The 24,616-nt window shown below is 37.0% G+C and overlaps 1 protein-coding gene across 3 annotated transcripts in view; it reads left to right on the top strand.

Annotated features, from left to right (window-relative positions):
- PARD3B (par-3 family cell polarity regulator beta) overlaps positions 1-24,616 on the top strand; it is a 1,123,128-nt gene that overhangs the window by 608,100 nt on the left and 490,412 nt on the right. For all 3 annotated transcript variants that reach the window (XM_043910301.1, XM_043910302.1, XM_043910303.1), the window contains 2 exons: positions 16,184-16,272; positions 21,835-21,921. In XM_043910301.1, the coding sequence (XP_043766236.1) occupies positions 16,184-16,272; positions 21,835-21,921 (176 nt within the window). The remainder of the gene's footprint in view (positions 1-16,183; positions 16,273-21,834; positions 21,922-24,616) is intronic.

Below are 24,616 nucleotides of genomic sequence, written 5' to 3'. Positions count from 1 at the left end.
CTGAATTATTACTGTTTTATCCATGGGGTCACTCATCCTGAGCAACCATATCATTTAGCATATTTTGTTTCTCAAGAACATCTCTTTGGCAAATAATGAGGACTTAGCTTAGAACCCTTCCTTAGCTTCTTATGTTTGCTTTTGCTTTTGGTTAGTTTCTGAAACAGAAGCAAGAAGGTCCTGAGTAAAGTCAAGGTATAAAAGGGAGTCAGCTGGGATGAGAGTGAGACATACAGCATAGAGGGAAAGGATAGATGAAGTGACGTGATGGGGCAAGAGGACTGGTGGGTGACGGCAGTAAGCAGGGCATGGGGAAGCAGAATGCTGTGGCAGTTTCCAAAGGAGGAAGCCTTGCATCTCTTTCTAGAAGCAACTCCAGGATGGGGTTTGGCAGCGTGAAGAAAATGAGCATGTCCTGCTTCAGAGGGCTGCTGACGAGATGGTTTCACTGGGCGAAGTCAGTTTTCATTTAAATCAAAGTGGCACTTTTTCTGTTTTGCATATAGGGTTGTCTTTACCATCTTTCTAAATTCCATATATATGTGTTAGTATGCTGTAATGTTCTTTATCTTTCTGGCTTACTTCACTCTGTATAATGGGCTCCAGTTTCATCCATCTCATTAGAACTGGTTCAAATGAATTCTTTTTAATGGCTGAGTAATATTCCATGGTGTATATGTACCACAGCTTCCTTATCCATTCATCTGCTGATGGGCCTCTAGGTTGCTTCCATGCCCTGGCTATTATAAACAGTGCTGCGATGAACATTGGGGTGCACGTGTCTCTTTCAGATCTGGTTTCCTCAGTGTGTATGCCCAGGAGTGGGATTGCTGGGTCATATGGCAGGTCTATTTCCAGTTTTTTAAGAAATCTCCACACTGTTCTCCATAGCGGCTGTACTAGTTTGCATTCCCACCAACAGTGTAAGAGGGTTCCCTTTTCTCCACACCCTCTCCAGCATTTATTGCTTGTAGACTTTTGGATAGCAGCCATCCTGACTGGCGTGTAATGGTACCTCATTGTGGTTTTGATTTGCATTTAGAAAAAGAGACACAGAAGTACAGAACAGACTTTTGAACTCTGTGGGAGAAGATGAGGGTGGGATGTCGCGAAAGAACAGCATGTATATTATCTATGGTGAAACAGGTCACCAGCCCAGGTGGGATGCATGAGACAAGTGCTCGGGCCTGGTGCACTGGGAAGACCCAGAGGAATCGGGTGGAGAGGGAGGTGGGAGGGGGGATCGGGATGGGGAATACGTGTAAATCTATTGCTGGTTCGTGTCAATGTATGACAAAACCCACTGAAAAAATAAATAAATAAATAAATTAAAAAAAAAAATCAAAGTGGCAGAGTGAATCCTGAACTTGTGAGTTTCAGAGCATTCTTGAAAATAGTGGAGAAGGAAGGGTTGGAGGCATTTAGGAAGGGATATACTCTTGAAGGATAAAGGATGCCCAAAGAGGGAAAAAACATGGCAAAAGACAATTGATCCAAGAAATTTTATTTCCTTGACCCAAGTTTGGATATAAAGAAATGAGAAAGCACAAAGAAAAGAGGAATATTGAGCAAAAGTTTCAAAACAGCGTTGCTGCAATGATGGGCCCTTGCTCCCAGTCCTGCCTCAGGTGGAAGGTCCCCACCATGATCGGTACTCTCCAGTCTGGAGGTCCAGGATGTTGGGGTTTCAGTAGGACAGGGTTCCTTTCCCAGCTGACCAAAGCCTGACAAACTCAAGCTTCTAGCCACTGTAGAACTTAAATGGTTTTAAATATTGGTTTAAATACATTTTATAAATAACAAGTCATTCTAAATTACATTATAAGAAATAAAATATAAAAGCTCATATTGGAGGAAAAAATGGCAACCCACTCCAGTACTCTTGCCTGAAAAATTCCATGGACAGAGGAACCTGACAGGCTTGTAGTCCACGGGGTCACAAAGGGTCAGCCATGACTGAGCACATCAGTGCATAAAAGCACATATAAAGAAACATAAACAGCCAGGTACAAATGGGTGCCTCCTCATTTACTTCAGCTATTTCAATCCATAAACAAAGATTAGCTTTCAATTCTGCTTTCTCTTGCCAGAGATGGCTCTGGTGATGATTCTAGCTAGCTTGCAGCTTTGAATGCAAAGACTGTGTCATATTCATCTTTGATTTCTAATCTCCATTCCTCTCTCCCTCAAAGCCCAGAGTCATGCAGTAAGACTCAGCACCTTTTACAGGATTCATTAATGTTAGGATACATATATATACTGGAGTAGGAAATGGCAACCCACTCCAGTACTCTTGCCTGGAAAATTCCATGGATGGAGGAGTCTGGTAGGCTACAGTCTATGGGGTTGCAAAGAGTCAGATACGACTGAGCAACTTCACTTTCTTTCTTTCTTTCTATAGTTTCTTTTGGAGAAGGAAATGGCAACCCACTCCAGTGTTCTTGCCTGGAAAATTCCATGGATGGAGGAGTCTGGTAGGCTACAGTCTATGGGGTTGCAAAGAGTCAGATACGACTGAGCAACTTCACTTTCTTTCTTTCTTTCTATAGTTTCTTTTGGAGAAGGAAATGGCAACCCACTCCAGTGTTCTTGCCTGGAGAATCCCATGGACGGAGGGGCCTGGTGGGCTGCCATCTATGGGGTTGCAAAGAGTTGGACACGACTGAGCGACTAATACACACACACACACACACACATATATGTTTATACATTCTTTTTTTCTTGTCTACCAAATGTTCCCTAAGAGCCGTTAAGGGAAAGAATTTCTAGGGAAATGGTTTCTTTATCCAGTGGACTCCTCTCTGAAGTGGAATATTTGTCATATTTCAGTCCTGTGCTAGGTGAGAGGTATACAAAGATGGAAAAGACACCTTCCACATTCCTCATCTCAAGAAGGGAGACAGACCTGTAAAGGAACCGTCACTTACCCTGAGATGAATGCCATTGTAGAGCTTGTGTGTGGCAGACATGTGGCCTGAGGAGGGAGACTAAGTCTGTGCACAGTGTTCTAGGGAAGAGCACCCACTCTGCTAAAGGATTTTCCAGGATGGATGGATGTTTGCCAGGCAAGCAGTGGTGTTCTAGACAGCTATTAATGGCTCAGTCGGTGAAATGTTCTTAATTAAGACAGTGGTTTCCACCCACTCCTTAAACTCTGTAAGCAGTTTTAAGTAGAAGACATTTGTATTCGAATAGAAATGCATGTTGGTTTCCTCACATGACTTGAGGCGGTTCTGGTTTGGTTATAGCTACTTCTGCAGCTTTCTTCTGCTGAGAAAGATCGAAGGCAAGGGGGAAGGCAGCAGCAGAGGATGAGATGGTTAGGTAGCATCACTGACTCAATGGACCTGAATTTAAGCAAACTCCAGAAGATAGTAGAGGACACAGGAGCCTAGCAGGCTACAATCCATGAGGTCTCAAATAGTTGGGCATGACTTAGCACCTGAACAACAACTTCTGCAGCATCTCTTCCAAACCTCTGTTGTGTCTCCACACCTAAAAGCACGAAACATAAAACAAAAACTTTTGCAGACTGCTGCCCATGACTAGGGCTCTCCTTCGTGGGTCATACCCCCACACTTTATTTAGAGCTGCTTCTACATGCTGTTAAAACCCAAGAGGGTGCATCCTACTCCAGGTTACCCTACTTTTTCTCTGTACAGGACTTCTGTCTCTCCTGCTGCTCTTCATCCTTCACACACGTCGTGGTAAGGATTGCTTCAAGGGCATCTTAGGTTGTCTGAGAAAAATCCTTCCCCACATTGTTTATTTTCAGTAGGTCTTATAAGCTAGTGAAATAGTATTTGAAACCGGAGGCTTCCAATAAACGTGTCACAAAGTGAAATGCAAGAATGACAAAGTGAATGGCAAAACGATTGTGTGGAAAGATATATGGAGATCATAGGAGAGAAACCAGTACACAAGGCAGTGTAGGGGGGGACTTTGATGAGGGGCTAGATGAGAAGAGAGTGAAATGTCTATAGAAAGATAAAGACTTAGGAGGCATGCTAAAGACTGTTGGGGATAAAAAAGAGTCCTTGAACATGCCTTATTCATGGACCAAGATAAGTTGTAAACTTAGTTTTCCATCTGATAATTGTAAAAGAATTTTCAACACAGAACTTTGACTTGGTACGTTTTGAGAATTTTTTGGAAAGTTCCTACTAAACAACGTATACATGCAAAATCCCTGTGCTTTTTATCCCCTCTCCCCACCTCTTTCCTGTAGTTCAGATGGTAAGAATCTACCTGCAATGCAGAAGGCCCAGGTTCGATCCCTGGGTAGGGAAGATCCTCTGAAGAAGGGAATGGCAATCCACTCCATTATTCTTGCTTGGAGAATCCCATGGACAGAGGAACCTGGCAGGGGAGGCAAACAATCAGACGTGACTGAGAGACCAACACTAAAAACTACTACCTACCTCCTGAAACAAGTCTCCATGACCCTGGTTGTAGAGTCAACATTTTCTGCAGCCTATTTTCATAGGAAAGACTTGTAATGCAGACTGCAGAGGAGTGTGCCTATACTGGCATTAGTGAAATGCATGTGCAAATGAAAAAATATTCCTTTAATAAGATGTTCTTTTATCTTTACACTCTCCTAACCAAGCCTGGAATTTGTGTAGCTTTGCTTCATTGCATAAGGTACATTTACTAGAATCAAACCTGATTGAAATATATTTCAGCCACAAGAAAAACAGTTAAGCTAGAATTTTTTGTAATTGCTGAATTATCCCCACTCCCTCAAGTCTTTTTATATTTGCCAGCTGTAGGTGATGGTTTGTAGTTACAAATGAAACCCTAGTACCATCAAACTGTCCATTTGGACAGATTTGTATTCTGAATATTTGAGAAGGTGCTATCATTTCAAGAGAGAGATTAAATGGAAGAGAAGCAGGTATTTTAATGTCTTGGATCTTGTTTTATGATGAGAGCATGATCTGAAGCAGACCTTCATGGGAGAGTGTGCTGTATTGTTCAAGATCTTCACCTTTTCATGAGTAAACAGCACTGTCTTAGTGCACCTAAGCATTGGACTCAAGAGGCTTTGATGGATTCAATAATACAGAAAGCTAGGAGGAAATTAGCTGTAACTGAGTTGTGGAAGTAATCCAATTATAAACTGAAAGGGAAAGTCATGTCCAACTCTTTGCAACACCATGGACTACACAGTCCATAGAATTCTCCAGGCCAAAATACTGGAGTGGGTAGCCTTTCCCTCCTCCAGGGGATCTTCCCAACCCAGGGATCGAACCCAGGTCTTCCGCATTGCAGGCGGATTCTTTACCAGCTGAACTACAAGGGAAGCCCAATTATAAACTGAAGCGATCATTATAATCATGTTTGTGTCAGTCTTGTATTTGAAATATATATATATATATATATATGCGTGTGTGTGTTTTCCAATTTTCTTTTTATCACTTTTGGAATGTGTTATTTGAGTTTGAGTAAGAAACAGTGGATCTTAAAACAACGGTTGCAGGATTGCCTTGTTGAACTTCTGAACTTTCACAGCTCTAAAGTTTTTAAGGCGGCCTTTTCAATGAATACATTTGCTTGGGAAGCAGCACAGCCATAGGTGTTGGCGTCAGGTTGAAAGATCAACAGATGCTGATCTTGACATCAGTAGTGGTTTTCGTTTTTGATACCTAAAAAAGACTGACCAACCTGGCTGGTCAACTCAGATCTCACAAAAAGAACACAATTCCTCTCCTCCTCCCACTTTTTTTTTTTCTTTTTCAAGTAGAATAGTGTGTTTTAACTACGTGATGTCAGGTTTAGTCAAGGTCACCGTATACTTTTCTAAAATAACAAACAAAACACAAATGAACAACAATAACAACAAAATCCCCGCAGGTAAAATGTATAAGTTATACATTAAAAAAAAATTTTTTTTTAATTATCTTCTCAAATCTAAGTCAGAATCCTGGAAAATCTTAACAGTGAACTCTTAATTCTGCTAGTTGTTAATGGTAAGGAGAAAAGGAAATAGCCAGGAAAAAAATCATAGAAGAAGATAAAGAGAATAAGGTATGGAGGGAGCATTTAGTTTTATTTTAAGTAGACTTTACCTCATGTCATATATTTGTCCCCCGAAAGTTTTTCAGAATCAGTATGTGAAGAAAGTACTTAATGTCTCCTTGAGGGTTGCTTCTCAAGGGAAGCTTTCCAAATAAATTTGTTCAAATGAATAATCACCCCTTATTTTATCTGTTGAAATATTTTTTATTTTTCCTCAGTGAGGACTACTTGGTCTCCCTTTACTAAGTTCTGGGATATTTTGTACCTAGAATAGACCTTAGAAATCTTCTTATCTTTATTTTACAGATAATAGAGGAGAGAGCGGGAGATTAGGTGACATCACTATGAGAGCACTTCAGTTGGAACCTATGTCTCCTTTGTTTCAGAGCAAAGCTTAATTTTACTATAATACATAATTTGGTCTGTCTTACTTTTATTAAAGCAGTTAAAACCAGGCAGTATCTCTTGAACACAAGCCAGATGAGGAGAAGGTGTGACTAACTCTGGATGTGTGGAGAGTCAATGGGGATGCACCCATGCAGGGAGTCATCTTATGTATCACAACTGCATGAGACTGTCAGCTGGAATATCATTGACTTCCAGTGTATTGTATTCACCCGGGCTTCCCAGGTGGTACTAGTGGTAAACTGCCTGCCAATGCAGGAGACGGAGGAGACTCAGGTTCCATCGCTGGCTCCGGAAGATGCCCTTGAGGGAGGCATGGCAACCCCCTCCAGTATTCTTGCATGGAGAATCCCTTGGACAGAAGAGACTGATGGGCTAAGTCCATGGGGTCACAAAGAACTGGACACTACTGAAGCGACTTAGCACATCATTGTGTTGTACAAAATCCTGAATTGTTTAAACTCAGTCTAGTGTTTACCCTGTAAGCATTAAGGTAACTCCTGTTGCTTAGCAGTGAGAGTGTGTGTGTGTATATATATATATACACATATATATATGTGTGTGTGTATATATATATATACATATATATATGTGTGTGTGTGTGTGTGTGTGTGTGTATGTGCATATGTACCTCAGAAGCCAAAGCTTTGAAATTAGTTATTAGATTGATCTATTTTAATTGTGTTCTCAAAAAATAACTTTATCTTAAAATGCAGTTATTAGAACTCATCTCTAGATTAATGAAATACTTGATAGTTTTTCACATAAATCCTTTTTTTAAGCTTCATAATATTGTTTGCTCACAACATTTGTCTAAAATCAGCAGCTAAGAAACATCACAAGGTAAATATGTTTAGCATGCTTGCCTACAAACTTCAATCTTAGTACATGTGAGTTCTGAATATTCTTGGTTCTCTTTTTGACCCTTAGTTTCACTTTGAACAAGACATTAAGCTCTTTCCCCTTCAATATGCCCATGTATAGAATTGGATAGGAATGCCTACAAATTATTTAGGGTTGTCGTGAATATGCCTCTGGTTATATGGAATATGTTGTGAGATCTTTGAAAGATGGGTGAAGTATACCCAAGACATTATTAGAGTTTTTGTTTAAGTCATTGAAACAAAAAAGGAAAAAAAAAAAAGAATACTAAGAGCAACATTCATTAAGTCAACACTATTTACCGTGGTACGCAGAAAGAGCACTGAATTAAGAATCAAGAATCCTGAATTCTGGCTCTACCCTTAGCACAGTTAAGTTGACACGCTTGCCACTTCACCCTTCTGGGTCTGTTTCTTAGCGATAAAATGAGTGGACTAGACTAGCCTGTCAGCACCATTCTTTCCAGGGCTTTCTTAATGTTGTCTAGGATTTCTGAAGATGTGCACTATTTACTACAAGGCAGTGCCAATTTCTGTTAATATGCATATATATGGATATACAATCTAATATACATTGTATATAATATTTGCGTTTGTTTTACATATAGAATGAATAAACACATGTATTATTTATATGAAAAATTGCAGATATATTAAATTGCTAGAACTGAAATATTTTGGGGTGGGATCTATGAAGCCAGCTGAGATATTTCCCATGGCAAGGCATTGCCTAAGGCATGAAGGAAATGGATTAGGTCAAGCTTCAGTAACAGTGTTTGACTACCAAAATGCATGTTCATCTCATATGTGTGCGTATCAAATACAACTTGTTTTTACTCTAGCACAGATATTCTTGTTCTAAAAAGTCAAAACAAATATTCTGAAATTATGCCCAGAATTTTAATTTTAAAATTTACATGATGTTTATGTATGAGCACCAGGCACGTAACCTGGCATTCAGATCTTCTCTGTATAATTTTTCTATTACTCTCTAAAATTCATGTGCAATTTCAAAAGAAACTTGCAGTTGGCTTTTCAGAATGCAAATCTTGTTATAAAATACACCTGAGCTTTGGAAACATAACTGCAGTTAAAATTTTGTGGGCAAATGGTTTCATATGTGGCTAAATGCATGGGGGGAGCAAAAATCAAGGCCATATATTTTCACCTGTAAGTCAAAGGAAGCCATCTATAGATTATGAGACATCTATTTCAGTTCTCATCTGAGAGATGAAAAGCTGAGCTAGAAAGCTGTTTTTAATATTGTTTTATAGCTGTGGTTGACTAGGGAGAAGTGATGAGAATGTGGGTAACATTTTCTTCCGAAAAGTTTTAACAAGAGTGTTAAGTTTATTTGGAGATGTATATCTTAATGAGGCTACATCATGAATACACTTTCCTATACGAAATCAGTGTTTTATGCCCACCATGAATTGTGAAAGGATAGCCTGGTGCCAACACCAAGATCACCCTAGAGAGAAGAGCGTCCCGCCTGGTACATGGCCCCTTCCACACAGCCCGTGAGCACTCGCCATCGTGAGCACCGGTGCTAACTAAATGTAAACACCTTTACTTTCCAGCTGCTGCTAATTGCTTTGGGAATATTTATGTAAGTGTTGATTTTAAAGTTAAAAATAGCACAGTGATGTTTAAATCCAACTCATTCTGGCTGTCAGAAATGCTCCTGTGATCCTGAAAGTGTTGCTAAAAATGTTCGCTTTTTAAAAATTGTAGTAATTAAACTTGTCTGTTGTGAGAGCCACATATGATACATTCCCTGCTCTGATAATCAAAGAGGTAAAGGACACACTTCTTAAAGGTCTTTGCCTGGTTGGCAAGACAAAACCTCCTCCTAAACTGTATTAGGGAGCAAAGGATTGTAATGTGAACAAAAGAAAGAGACCGCGTAAATTTCAGCATAGCTTTATCCACTTATAATGCCACTGATCATATATATTTTAACATTAAAAATAAATATTATAATCATTTTACCAATAAGATTAAGTGTAGAGCTTTGCAAACCATTGTGTTTTCTGGAGGCAAGTTTGAGGATTTGAAGTTACATAATTAAAATTTCTCAAGCCTGAAGTTGAAGAAATATAGTGGCTATTCAAGGCTCATTGTTTATTCCCTAGCTCTTCATCATCAGATTATTTTAGCCCCTTTATTTCCAAACTTAAAAGTCATGATTTTACAGATTTGTCTCAAAGTTATTCAAATAAGCTGTGAGAAAAACTATATATATATATCACTTTCAATTTTAAGTGTATGATTTTGTGACTCTTCATTTCATTATGTTATTTAGTGTAGGAAAAGTCTAAGTGCTCTTAAATCATTGCCTGTTATTCATTTGGTAATTAAAAACAAAATGACTTTGTAGACCCTGTCAGGAAATAAGCTGCCTTTGTCTAAGCCTTGAAGCACTGCACTGCTGCAGCGTTGTTGAAGTCAGTTTGAAACTGGCTTTGTTTCCTTATAGGATGCCCTAAGCATCTGTCTGCTGGCCCCATCTCTAGAGAATATTAAAGAATTCTTCCACTGCAATATGTAGAAATGATTTTGGCAAGTGACAAGCACTGCCTGTTAGTTGAGATGATAAACTATAATTACTACCTTCTTGATAGCTGTGGCCAGGCGGAGTTTTTGCTGCTACTTTTAAAATAGTAGAACTCTTGTCTTAGACATGTCTGTGAACGTTGTTCTTTAAGTCTGTAGTGATTGACGTGATTGCTATTAAACTGTAGTCAGTTCAGAATTACCCTTGAGCAGATTATCACATTGCAATTGGCCCAATATTGCTTTCAAATTCTAATTGACATTTTCATATACTTGGAGCATTAAGTACTTTGTTGACATAAATAAAACCTTTACTTACTATCTAAGTAGAACTAGAAGAAAGTCCTCTGAACCTTGCAGAATGTTGATTTGAACCGGAAAATATGTTATTTTCTTACCTTGGCATGGGATCAACAAGAAAATTGCAGTTGGAATAGGAGCAAAGAGTCAAAAACAGTTAAAACCATATTACAAACATCCAAGTTTTTTCATTGACATTCTGAGGATATATGTTTATATAGAATTACAAAGCCAAAATGAATATTTATTTTAATAACTGCCACTGTTAACTGTTCATAGATTAGACTTCATTTTGTTAAGATGGTAATACTCTCTAAATTGAGATATAGGTCCAGTGTGATCCTTATCAAAACCCAGCTGGCATTTTTGAAAAAAAAAAAAAAAAAAAGACACTCAGATTCTAAAATTCATATGAAAAGGCAAGACACCCAGAATAGTCAATACAAAAATTTTTAAAGAAAGAGAGAGCTCTGACTTCCTGATTCCAGAATTTAGTACAAAGCTACAGTATGTGAGACTATGTAGTACTGACATAGAATACAGATCAATGGGATAAAATATAGAGTCCAGAAATCAACCGTTCATTTTTGGTCAAATGAGTTTTGATAAGGACATTAATACAACTAATGCTGGCATAACTTAATATCTGCATGCAAAGAAGAAATTGTATCCCCTACCTCACACCGTGTACAAAAATTAACTTAAAATGGTAATAGACCTAAATACAAGAGCCAACACTACAAAACTCTTAGGAAAAAATACAGGAATAAATCTTTGTGACATTGAATTAGGCACTATTTCTTAGATACAACACCAAACACAAGTAACAGAAGAAAACGTAAATTACACTTCATTAAAATTCTAAACTTTTGTGCTTCAAGGGGCCATCAAGAAAGTGAAGTCAGAGCCCATAGAATGGGAGAAATTTTGGAATTCTGGCCTCCCTGATGGGTCAGATGGTAACGAATCAGCCTGCAATGGCAGGAGACCCTGGTTCCATCACTGGGTTGGGAAGATCCCCTGGAGAAGGGAATAGCAACCCACTCCGATATTCTTGCCTGGAGAATTTCATAGACAGAAGAGCCTGGTAGGCTACAGTCCATGGGGTTGCAAAGAATCAGACACAACTGAGTGACTAATATTTATTTCACTTTTGCCTTCTTTTCAAGGAATTTGTACACAGAATATTTAGAAAAATCTTACAATTCAACAATAAATATACAAATAATTAGGCATTTCCCCAAAGAAGATACACAAATGTCGAACAGTCATGTGAAAAGATGCTCACCATCATTTATCATTAGGGAAATGAAAATCATTACTTTTTAGGTACACACAAACAAAAACTTTAACACCCACTATGATGACTAAGTTTTGTTTAAAGGAAAGCAACAAGTGTTGGCAAGGATTTGGAGAATTTGGAACCCCCAGATATTACTGATGGGAATCCAAAATTGTGCAGAAAATTTAGAAATACTATAGTTGTCCTCAAAATGTTAAGCATATAGTTGCTATCTGACCCAACAATTCCACTCCTCAGTATATACCTGAGAGAAATGAAACATATTGGCATACACAAGAACTTCTTATTCTTAGCATTATTTCAGAGTTGAACACTATTTCAAATGGTCAGAGCAACATAATTCATAATCATAAGCAAGTGTGGAAACAACTGAAATCAATTCAGTTCAGTTGCTCAGTTGTGTCTGACTCTTTGCCACTCCATGGACTGCAGCATGCCAGGCTTCCCTGTCCATCACCAACTCCCAGAACTTGCTCAAACTCATGTCCATCCAGTCAGTGATGCCATCCAACCATCTCATCCTCTGTCATCCCCTACTTCTGCTGCCTTCAGTCTTTCCCAGCATCAGCATCTTTTCCAATGAGTCAGTTCTTTGCATCAGGTGGCCAAAGTATTGGAGCTTCAGCTTCAGCATCAGTCCTTCCAATGAATATTCAGGACTGATTTCCTTTAGGATGGGCTGGTTTGATCTCCTTGCAGTCCAAGGGACTCTCAAGAGTCTTCTCCAACACCACATTTCAAAGGCATCAATTCTTCAGCCCTCAGCTTTCTTTATAGTCCAACTCTCACTACTGGAAAAACCATACCTTTGACTATATGGACCTTTGTTGGCAAAGTAATGTCTCTGCTTTTTAATATGCTGTCTACGTTGGTCATAGCTTTTCTTCCAAGGAGCAAGTGTCTTTCATGGCTGCAGTCACCGTCTGCAGTGATTTTGGAGCCCCAAAAAACCAGTCTCTCACTGTTTCTATTGTTTCCTCATCTATTTGCTCTGAAGTGATGGGACTGAATACCATGATCTTAGTTTTGTGAATGTTGAGTTTTAAGCCAGCTTTTTCACTCTCCTTTTTTCACCATCATCAAGAGTCTTTTTAGTTTTTCTTCGTTTTCTGCCATTAAGAGTGGTTTCATCTGCATATCTGAGGTTATTGCTATTTCTCCCAGCAATCTTGATTCCAGCTTGTGCTTCATCCAGCCCAGAATTTTGCGTGATTTACTCTGCATATAAGTTAAATAAGCACAGTGACAATATACAGCCTTGACGTACTCCTTTCCCAATTTGGAACCAATCTGTTATTCCATGTCCAATTCTAGCTGTTGCGTCTTGACCAGCATACAAATTTCTCAGGAGGTAGGTCAGGTGGTCTGGTATTCCCATCTCTTTAAGAATTTTCCACAGTTTGTGGTGATCCACACAGTCAAAGGCTTTGGCGTAGTCAATAAAGCAGATGTTTTTCTGGAACTCTCTTCATTTTTTGATGATCCAACAGGTGTTGGCAATGTGATCTCTGGTTTCTCTACCTTTTCTAAATCTAGCTTGAATATCTGAAAGTTTATGGTTCACGTACTGTTGAAGACTGGCTTGGAGAATTTTGAGCATTGCTTTGCTAGCATGAGAGATGAGTGCAACTCAAATGCCTATCGAGTAATTAGTAGACCGAATGTGCTACATACATACAGTGGAATATTACTTAACCGAAAAAGGGGATGAAATACTGATACATGCCACAACGTGGGAGGGTCTTAAGGACATCATGCTAAATGATAGAAGCCACATATCTTATGATTCTGTTTATAAAAAATTGTTCAGAACTGGTAAAACCTTAGTGACAGACAGCAGCTTAATGATTGCAATGGGCTCTGGTAAGCAGGAAGGATGGGCTGTTCTGGCTAATGAGTATGAGGTTATTTTGTGGAATTTTGAAATTACTCTAAAATTAGATATTGGCAATGGTTGCAAAACTCTGTGAATAAGTTTAAAAGGACTTGATTGTACTATTTTCAAAGGGTGAATTTAATATTATGTACATCATATCTTAATAAAGCTTTTATAAAGAAAAAAATAGTGAAAGTGAAAGTGTTAGTCATTTCTGACTCTTTGTGATCCCATGTACTATAACCTACGAGGCTCCTTGGTCCATGGGATTCTCCAGGCAAGAATACTGGAGTGGGTTGCCATTTCCTTCTCCAGGGGATCTTCCCAACCTAGGGATCAAACCCTGGTCTCCCACATGGCAGCAGATTCTTTATCTTGGGTCTTGAAATTCCACTCAAGCCTTTAGATGACTGTAATTGCTGCCCTGCTGACGCCTGAATTCAACCTCAATGAGAGATTCTACCCTCGAAACACCCAGCCAAGTCAATTCTAAGTCCCTCACAGACACTGTGGGAGATACATAGATAACACCACCCTTTTGGCAGAAAATGAAGAACTGCAGAGCCTCTTGATGAAAGTGAAAGAGGAGAGTGAAAAAGTAAGCTTAAAACTCAAAATTCAGAAAACTAAGATCATGGCATCCAGTCCCATCACTTCACGGCCAATAGATAGGGAAACAATGGAAACAGTGAGAGACTTTATTTTTTAGGCTCCAAAATCTCTGCAGATGGTGACTACAGCTATGAAATTAAAAGACACTTGCTCCTTGGAAGAAAAGCTATGACAAATCTAGACAGCATATTAAAAAGCAGATGTTACTTTGCCAACAAAGGTCCGTCTACTCTAAGCTATGGTTTTTCCAGTGGTCATGTGTGGATATGAAAGTTGGACCATAAAGAAAGCTGAGCACCGAAGAATTGATGCTTTTGAACTATGGTGTTGGAGAAGATTCTTGAGAGTCCCTTGGACTGCGAGGAGATCAACCAGTCCATCCTAAAGGAAATCAGTCCTGAATATTCATTGGAAGGACTGATGCTGAAGCTGAAACTCCAATGCTTTGGCCAGCTGATGTGAAGAACTAACTCATTGGAAAAGACCCTGATGCCGGGGAGGGATTGGGGGCATGAGGAGAAGGGGATGACAGAGGATGAGATGGTTGGATGGCATCACTGACTCAATGGATATGAGTTTAAGTCAGCCCTGGGAGTTGGTGCTAGACAGGGAAGCCTGGCATGCTGCAGTCCATGGGGTCACAAAGAGTCAGACATGACTGAGCGACTGAACTGAAGTGAACTCAATTTTGAACTTATGCTGATCATTAGGAAACTAATACAATGCCATTCAACTTATTTATTCATTAACATTCACTAAACGAATCCTGTGTGTTGTGTGCTTAATACAGACAGGACTAGATACAGCCTCCACCTTTATAGAGCTCCCTCTTGTGATAGATGAGAAAGTTAATGATTTTGACATAAATGCAGTCATCAAATGTTTTGATATGGGCTCTAGTCCTGTCAAATGATGATATGATATATTTTATTAAATTGCCTACTCAAGTCTTTTGTAACCTCCCAAATTCATTGTCGTTTTGATGTAAACATATATCAAGCACTTCATAATAAGGTGAAGGTTTGAAAACTTTCAAAACCATTCATCTTTTAAGATTTGGTGCCTTCAACTAAAATGTGTCCTTTAACTTTTTGGATTTTTTTTCCTTTCTTAATGAAGAGGAGAAAGCAAATAAATGTTTAAAAATTTAGGCAGATCAAGTCCTTCACAAAACTCTTAACCCCTAAGTTTGAGATGTTGGTTTTCAATCAAAAATGAAATACATTTTAAAAAATCAATTCACAGTGACACACTGCTTAATTTGTGCCTCCATGTCTTGTTTTCTTCCAAATGTTAACCTTATTCCTTTATGTCCAACCTTTTAACTCATCTATTGTGTTTTATTGAAATTGCGTCTTTAGACCCATGAACACTCCATGTGGTTGTTCATTGAAGCTCAGGTCCTTAACACGTGCTATCTGTGGCTGGGATTCTGAAGAGTGGTGTGTCTGCAAAATTACTCTGTTAGAGTTCAGTACCAAAGCCTAACAGAGAACTAATGTCTTACTTAAATGAAACTCTAAAGTGGGCTGACTTTCTAGAATCTATTCTCTCCTCTATGTAACATCCAATTCAATTTTGTCAAGGTCCTGGAGTGCAAGACCTCTCTCACCCTCTTCCTTCTCTTTAGTAGAAGACTATTTACCATTTTAGAAGTTAAATGGTTAATTTTAGTTTCTCTGTGCTGAAGAGCATCCTCAGAATGAAAGTCTTAAGACAAGTGAGAACTCCAGATTTCTTATCCTGCACTTTTCCTGCTACAATTTTGATAGAAGTGACCTTGCCAGGCAACTTTTTTTTTCATGGATTTTGCTTTCTTTATATTTTGTGTCACTGAGGGGGGTGCAAGCAAGTACAGTACATTAAAGCTAATACATCACCCCCTGTCAGTGGCACCTTCCCTTTGGTACCCCTTTTCCTTGCTGATTTAAAACACTCAGTCCCCAGTGCTTATGGTTGAGTAGCAGGAAGCTAAATGATGTATTCCAGAGCTCTTAACACACTGCCTTGTGTAAATGGTCCATGTGAGTATTTCAGAAACCAAACGGAAGAGAAAAGAACATTGACAATACTGAAAAGATTAACACCTTTTTCCAGCCTTCAAAGAAATTGGAGTGCACTATATATATCCAGAATAAAACCATTTATTCTCTCCCGTTGAGACTTTTTATTCAAATTTTCAATTCTATGTGCATAGCATCCACATGCTTATGGTTTGTTTCACTACAGAATTCCACAGAGGAATTAGAAGATGGAGAAGTTATGAATGGTATGCATACAGAACTACTGACATCACCAAAAACTATGGATGCATTAAGGTATTCTATTTATGTGAATAAGAATATTTTATTTCAATTTAATGTTTTTTTAATTTATAGTTGTTTTTATTTTATAGAAAAGACCAAGCTAAGAATACTTGAGTGAAACCTAATTCTAAAATTAATTGGTAAATTACTTTTCTTTTTTTACATGAGAAATTCCTGACAAACATGTAACAAATGAGCCTCAATCCTTCCAACTTTTTTCTGCAACCTAGATTTCTTAATTGTTTTTTTCTTCTCTTTGAGCTACAGCTTAAAGTGAACATTTCAGAGTTCATTGTGGTGTGGTGTGGTGTTCTACTTTGACATTAGCTCTTTGAATACTACTTTGCACTGTATTTTAAGAATCTTGCAATATTTACTCTATGCATATAAAATGAACCTAGCCTATCAACCCAGATTTTTATGTTTTTAATGTAAATAATTCTTATACAAAGTCAGTTGTTCTCGTGATTATGGGCAAGTGCTTTGCTATGTGATAATTTTCAGTTTGTTCCTAGCTACTGCCTGGGTTCAAATTCCAGCTCTGCAGCTTATTAGTTGTAGGAGCTTAAGCAAGTTGCTCATCAATCTTTGCCTTAGTTTCTGTTATGTAAAATGGAAATAATACTAAAACCTTCCTTCAGAGTTAAATGTTAACTAAACTGTTACCTAAAGACAAAGTTAGTTAATAGATATAAATTGCTGTGAACAGTGCCTGAGATGGAGTAAGCCCTGTTGCTTTTGTTACCAATTTCAACATCATCATCATCTCTATTTTCATCATTGTCATCATCATTTTTAAAGTTGCTTCAAAATTTGCATGAATAATTTCATGTCTAATAGATTGTTGGCTTTAACACTGGAAAGTGATGCTTCTGAGATTGATGGTCATTCATTTATTCATTTAGTCAACATACTTCTTTCATTCAATCCAGTTAGTTACAAATGCCAAGCATGTTACCTGGAATTAACTTAAGAAAAAAAAAATGTGTAATCATCTTTTATCCCACTGCTTTACTGTGTAGATTTTCCTCAAGCTTATAATTTATGGCCATATGACAGTTACTCTTTATTTAGATTGTGTTTCTTTGATTAATGTGTTGCACAATATTAAAAACTTGATGCAGAAAATCTCTAGGGCCCTGTCTTTTTAGAAGCTTGATAAGATTATTTTTGGAGGTAGGCATAATGAATGCAATACTCTTATTCTGTTTGCCTTTAATTTCATTTTTCTTCACAGGTTAGCTTTTTGGAAAGTTTGCTAAAGTCCCTACTAAGTATTTATAGAGTGAACAATTGTTTGGTTTATGGCTGCATGAACAAATTAGCTAAGCTTTTTCTAGATACAAGGGATTCAGAGGAATGGAGTATAGGATTTTTAAAAAATAATATTTAATTAAAATATGTATTTGATTATCCCAACGGACTTTTTGCGTGAGTTTTATTATCACTTTTAGCAGGCTAAGGAATTGTAGTTCAGAGCAATTAACTTCTAGAGACCCAATCTACACCCACCACTCTTGTCTCCAAATCCTTTGATTCTAGTGTTACATGCTGCATGCACCTTCTCTGATTCCTGGGTGTTTTATTTCACTTTGCCTAACCAAGGCTCGGAAACTTCATGTTGTGAGCACTAGTGTAGGAAAAGTCATCTGAAATTAGTTTAAGGCCAAGTTCAGAAAGTAGAGTGAGTGCAAACTCCATTAAAGATTCTTTAATGGAGGGAGGATGAGAAGAAATGCGAAACTAAGGGTGGGGTCAGGAAGCAGGGGGTGGGCAGGTGACTGCAGCAGGACACCTAGAGATGCAATTCAAGGGGAGAATTGTTTATGTGTATGTTGTACTTGTATAATGTTCTCTCTTTGTTTCTTTAATGCCAACAACTCTATTAGGAACTTATCTTAAATCCCTCCTTGTTCAAATGAAGAAACATACTTTGGGACTTAGTTTAAATGATTTACTCGGACACCTGCATCAAAGCCACCAACAGGATGCACTTTCTAATTTCATAAGTTAATACTTCCTTCCAAAACAGAACATCTCCCTCTTCCTGCCCTCAGTTCTGCCTCTTCCTTCCTTTAGTGGCCGATCACTGGATTGACTGATCTTAAAGACACTGTGCATCTGTCTTCTGTGGAGAAGTTAGACTTACAGCCAACCATCTGCAGTCCCTGTTATATTCTCTTTCTCAGGCTTCATGCCTTTCTTCTGGAAGAAACCAAGTGAAGCACTTTCCATCTAATTCTTGCCATAGTCATTCACAACAGGCTCATTTTAAGCCACTCATTCTGTACTTTCACTCATGAAAGTGAAAGTGAAAGTCGCTCAGTCGTGTCCGACTATTTGCGGCCCCATGGACTGTCCATGGAATTCTCCAGGCCAGAATACTGGAGTGGGTAGCCTTTCCCTTCTCCAAGGGATCTTCCCAACCCAGGGATCGAACCCAGGTCTCCCACATTGCAGGCAGATTCTTTACCAACTGAGCTATCAGGGAAGCCCTAGGTAGCCGCTGGTTCCAGTAACTATTCAAATCAATTTTGTCAGTCAGACCTTAGAACATGTAACTTGCTTAACACTATTCAACCTAATGCTTGATGACTATCTGCATTTGTGTTCGTAGATCTTAGAGAGTTGTATAGAGTTAGCTATTTTGAGTTTAGTGAAAGTTTCCAAGTTTTCTTTTTGTAACTGAAATGTTTTTTTTTTCCTTTGCCCTAGAGTTCATTTTTTGTCTCTTTCTCATAAGTCCTGCCAATCCTTTTTTCCTTTCCACTACTCAAATAGCCTTCTCACCCATTCTCTACATTTTCCATTTTCAGTCTGCCTCCAAAACATAAGTAAATGTGTATGTACTCTCCTCAGTGGTCCTTGAACTCTATTCTGCTTTAACAAATAACTTTTATGGCATATTTTCACATCTTAGTAAAATCTCAGTTTATGAGACGTGTATTCAGGTAACTGTGTCTAGCCCTCCTTGCTTTGTTTAATCTTCCATGAGGGTCTTTATACAGAGATTTCCACGGAATACCACTGGGTATAAATAACACTGAATGGTTTCACTTTTCCCCTTTTAAAATAAATTTAAAACATAGACATGTCTATGATATTTCCTTTTTCAAATGGCTTTCCTTACCATCTTGAAACAAATAATGGATAGCAATTTATGAAGACTGGTAAAACATAGTCTGTAAAACTTGTAATGCTTGTTTATAGCACTAATAGATTAATTCTCTAAGTATCTACATATTACAATCAACAAAATTGAAAGTCTTTTATGCTCCTTTTTTTGGGATAGTAATATTTTTGTGATAGTAGTTTGACATACATCAAATATTATGCCAGCCAAAATAATTGTGACTGTCACATATAAAGAGAGCATAAGTGTTTATTCTGAAATACTGAAAAAGAGAATCTTACAAAGTTGAAATGAACCTTAATACTGCATCCCCCAAAAAAGTTTTAGTGTTTTGAAATAAGATTGATAACTTTAACAAATTATAGGATTTGCTTTTAAGTGAATGTAAAAATACAAGATTGATGATTACTAAAGAGTAGGTATCAGTATGATACATAGAATTTATTATATCTTACAGGAGAGGTTATGAGTGGGATAAAGAAATACTTGCAAACTAGAAAAAAAGAATCCATAAAGCCATCCTAATTTTTTTAAGCTGAAATCTTATTGTCTAGACTAAACATTTATATTCCAAAACCCTCTGTATAAAACATATGAATGCTATCTATCAGCATGTATATATTTAATGCATTTATTAAGAAAGATTTGTATTATGCTCTAAATACAAAACTATAAAAATATATTATAAAAGGTAGAGATAATAAAGTTTCAGTAGTTAAACATGGTTTTAGTCTGTTTTTAAAAGTCTTTGCAACACTATAGTAACACTAGAATGTGAATGCTTTGGGTTTAGTGTTCCTCACATACCTCAAAATGCACTATAAATCTGTTATTATATCAAAGTTATTTCTTTATGGTCCTTTGAAAGGTACAGAACCTTCTCTTCCCACAAGATATTTTATATTCAGGACCTATAATGCATACCTATGTATGTATATTCAATAGTATTTCCTATGCATATATTCATATAGTGTCTATGCTCACATAGGAAGTATAGAGAAGAATATATTTTATTCCATGATACTAGCACTCTAAGATTTATTTTTTTTCTAACTTTTATTCTAGGGTTCTGTTATAACCTGACTGAGCAAATTTTAAATATATCAGCAATATCTGAGCAAAACTCATTTGAAATTTATTATCAATTTTGAAATTCCATCACATTCCATAAATGTTGGAAGCTAACAGGCTCTATTTTGCAGTTCTTAATGATAATAGGTTTGCAATGAAAACACATTAAAAATAAACCTAATCCACTGATGAGAATATATTTAATGTATTTATTTTAGATTGCTGATAATTTAGGGAGTACTTCATGCAGAGTGAATTCATCAGGCACTTTGCGTTCTTAATACTGTTCTCAACTTTCCAGCAAGGAGCCAACATTTCCCCGTTTTCAATTTGGAGCAGAAAAGTATTTGTAGCAGCTGTAGCTCTTAATTTGACATCTAGTTTCAGGTCATTTTCATGTAAATAGGAAACAATAGAGACCTGCTTACAATTTCCATAATGGGGATGTTTGCTTCAACTTTATCATTTTCCTCTGGCAATTTTATTTTCTCTCTCTGGGATTAAAGGAGCCAATAATTGTTCACGGTTATTATTTTTCATCTTTATAAACACTTGTTAGTTCCACTTTCTATTACTCCAAAGCTCACAGCGCCTTGTATATTTCAGTCATATACACTATCCATTAATGTTTCTGGCTCATCCTTCCCTTAATCTGGAGTAGGTTAGGCAGGTCAGGCTTTCTATTTCTTTCTGTAATACATTTTCTCCAGGCTTTGCAACTTCTTTTTATACCTCTAAAAAAAAAAAGTAGGAGGTGAAAATTTGGAATTGTTCTATTGAATACAACTGATGCCTTATTGAAAGGCTAGTTCAAGTTTTGATTTATAATGCTTTGAACATGCCAATATGTGTTACCAACTGTGGCTTCACAGTTGTTTAAAATGTAATTTTGTGCTTTTTCTAATAAATACATATTTTATTTCATTTTTCCTCTGTACTGTAGGAAAAGCCGTACTTTATATTTAGGCATAGATATGCTTGATTCCATGTATTTTATCCTCTATGCAGTAATTTTCAAGTGTGTCTCAATAGGGAGACATTTCATTTTTGCGTACATCTTTTTAAATATGTTGATTTATGCAGATTAAGTTAAGTAGGAAGTTATTTTTGTAGGTAGTCATTTCCATTTGTTCCTCTTCTAGGAGAAAAAATAAGAAATCAGATAGCCTTTTAAGTATTTTATTTCCTGGAGCTTCTGAACATTCCAGCAAATCATGTACTCCTTTGATTTCATCTCTGCTGTTCAATTTACAGTAGTTGTTAAAATCTGAAGTTTTTTTGGTTTTCTTTTTAATATGCCACATCTGTTGTTTTGTTTTTGTTTTAGCAAAGACTCATTTGTACTCCCTTTTTCTTTTTTTCTGTCCCAGTGATATGACAAGAACAGTGGAGATTTCCGGGGAAGGAGGCCCCTTGGGAATACATGTAGTGCCTTTCTTTTCATCTCTGAGTGGAAGGTAAGACGTTTTCCTTATATCAGAAGCTCATGCTAATGAAAAACTTAACTTGAGCTCATTTTCCCAAACATTTTTCAGAAGAGGATTAATTGTATGTCTCTGTTATTTAGATGGACACCTCAGCACATGCTTCTATTGGCCACTTATTTGTTAGAAACAAAATAATATCACTTACTTCTAGGACACAATAGAAAAGAAATCATGTTTTCTATATTTACAACTAAGTAAGAAGTACTTTCTTAAAGTATTCTTATCAGTAACACATATAAACAGAATCATGGAAAGACTTTAACATGTGGTTAGACAAATATAGCAACTGAATTTTTTAGTATTCAAAAATGCACTTAAAAGAAATATAATAATTCCAAATTGATATTTCTTGATCTTCTTCATGTTTATGGAACCTCTAATAATAAATACTTTAATATTCTAAGTATATATCAGAAATTCAATATATTCTGATTTAGCTAAGTAGCAAAATGTCTTTATTCTGTTTATTTTGTTCTAAAATATAATGTAATCAATCAAAAATAATTTGACACATCCTTTTGAAATTTTAAAGACAAATTTATAAATTCATTCTAGTAAATGGTAATATTATTGTGTCACCATTTCTTGAAATTCATGTCTACTTAACTGGATGTATGGAGAAGGAAATGGCAACCCACTCCAGTATTCTTGCCTGAAGAATTCCATGAACAGAGGAGCCTGGCAGACTACATTCCATGGGGTCGCAAACAGTCGGACACAACTGAATGACTTATCACTCACTCCTCACTAACTGGTTGTAAAACTTGTTTTACTGATGGGAATTAAAATGTGTTCCTGAGAGTTAATGTTAGTACCATTTTAACAGCCTTATGAAACAAGTATTAGATATTATATTATTTTTCAAGAGGATGGCTACCTTGAGGACTAGATTGACACGGACAAAGGCTGTCAGAAACTTAAAGAAAATCAGTTTATCCCTGTTTGACATGTTTTAAATGATTTTGTTAAATTTATTTTCTTAAATGTATCATTAAAAAGGCAAAGTACCTGATTTTAGTTTAGGTGATCAAAGACCAGAAAAGTCAGTTGATTTTCCTCAAGGTCATACAAAATCCAAATCTCCTGACTTGTCCTCACTCCATTGTTCTTTCTAGAACAAAACTTTCCCCAAAGGTTATATAGTATTAATTTACTGGTTCTGAATATTTATTCAATTTGGTCTGCCATATAGTGGCAAGAGCAGATTTAGTCATGATATTTTGGTTGGCATCATTTTCAGCAGGTAGCCATCTGCTACCTGTAATTGCAAAGTCATCACCTTTTTTAGCAAATAACATCTGATGCCAAGCTCTTGATGGAATGAATGTCCGCTAAAAAGAAATGAACTGAAAAGCTAGTGGCTCTTATTATCTCATTTCCTGTATGTGTTAATAAGCGTGTTTATAAATGTTATGGGTTATGGCACAGGACAAGCTGAGGTTGTTTTTGATAGACAGAGCAAGTATTTACCCAGTTGTCACAAGAAATTCTAATGGCTTTTGGCAGAAGTGTACTGATAGAGCTTTGTGAAATACCAGCATGGCTAAATTACTAGGCCCTTTAGCTTAATGAAGCTGGAATAGAACACAAGATCATCCCAGTTTTCAAACCATGAAGAAATATACAACATGACAGTCACCCTACTTCAATTTCAGTCATTCAGAAAACAAGTTGACCCTCTAGACTAGAAATCACCTTCTCTCACTTCAAATGAGGAAAACACACTACAGGGTATTGATTTGCTCCCTGCTCCTTCCTGATTCTGATTTCTAGCATAGGCCTTGTAGAACAGGAAGAGGAATATTGGACTTGGACTTGAAACAATTGGATTTGGATCTCAGTATTCTCTTTTGTATAACCTTGAGCAAGTCCCCTAAACTCGCCTCTTGTGAATACCTACTTCACATCAAGATTGTGGGGATTAAATGGCATTAAAAATATGAACACTCCTTGTAAAACACACAACCCATGAATGTGTAAATTATTAGGATTATTACTGTTTTGTCTAAAACAGAAAAGCCTGGTTCAGAAATGAACTTCTATAAGCTCATGGTCAACTTTTCAGTAACTTTGTGAAATGATTGTATAATTTTTTTTTTTTGCTATCCACTAGTATTACAGAAAGGAAATTTAATTAAAAAACATAAAAAAATAATATGGAAGTGGAGACATGAGCCAATAAAAGTTAAGAAGTAATGAGTACAGGCTGAAACAGCACACTTAACTCAACCCATGTGTCTAGAAGCAACTGCACATAGAGCGTGTCAGACAAGTGTCTGACTTCATCATGCCATATGGTCACCCTTTGTGAGCACAGAGGGTGGGGGGAGTTAAGGTCATAGTGGTAACTTAGTTCTTAATTTCCTTCCATTTATTGGTTTGTGTCATTATTTTAAATTAGAATCTACATTTAATTATTTACTAAGACTACCGTAATTGGCTTTGCCTTTAATTTCTTTTTTATTTTTTTTCTTTTACAAAAATAGAGCCACACCTGTTGTAGAATAAGATCCCTAATCAAAGTTAGAACACCCTGAGTATAACATACTGACTGCTATACTAGACAAGGCCTCATTGGATTCATTGGGATACAGAATGCTGCTTAAATGGAGAAAAATTGGCTTGCGCAATAAAAACAAAAATTGCAAAAGAAAAAACACCTAGA

The sequence above is a fragment of the Cervus elaphus genome, chromosome 8 (genome assembly GCF_910594005.1).
Source record: "Cervus elaphus chromosome 8, mCerEla1.1, whole genome shotgun sequence".
Taxonomy (NCBI): domain Eukaryota; kingdom Metazoa; phylum Chordata; class Mammalia; order Artiodactyla; family Cervidae; genus Cervus; species Cervus elaphus.
The sequence above is the reverse complement of the archived record's forward strand: the minus strand, read 5'-3'. Positions and strand labels throughout refer to the sequence as shown.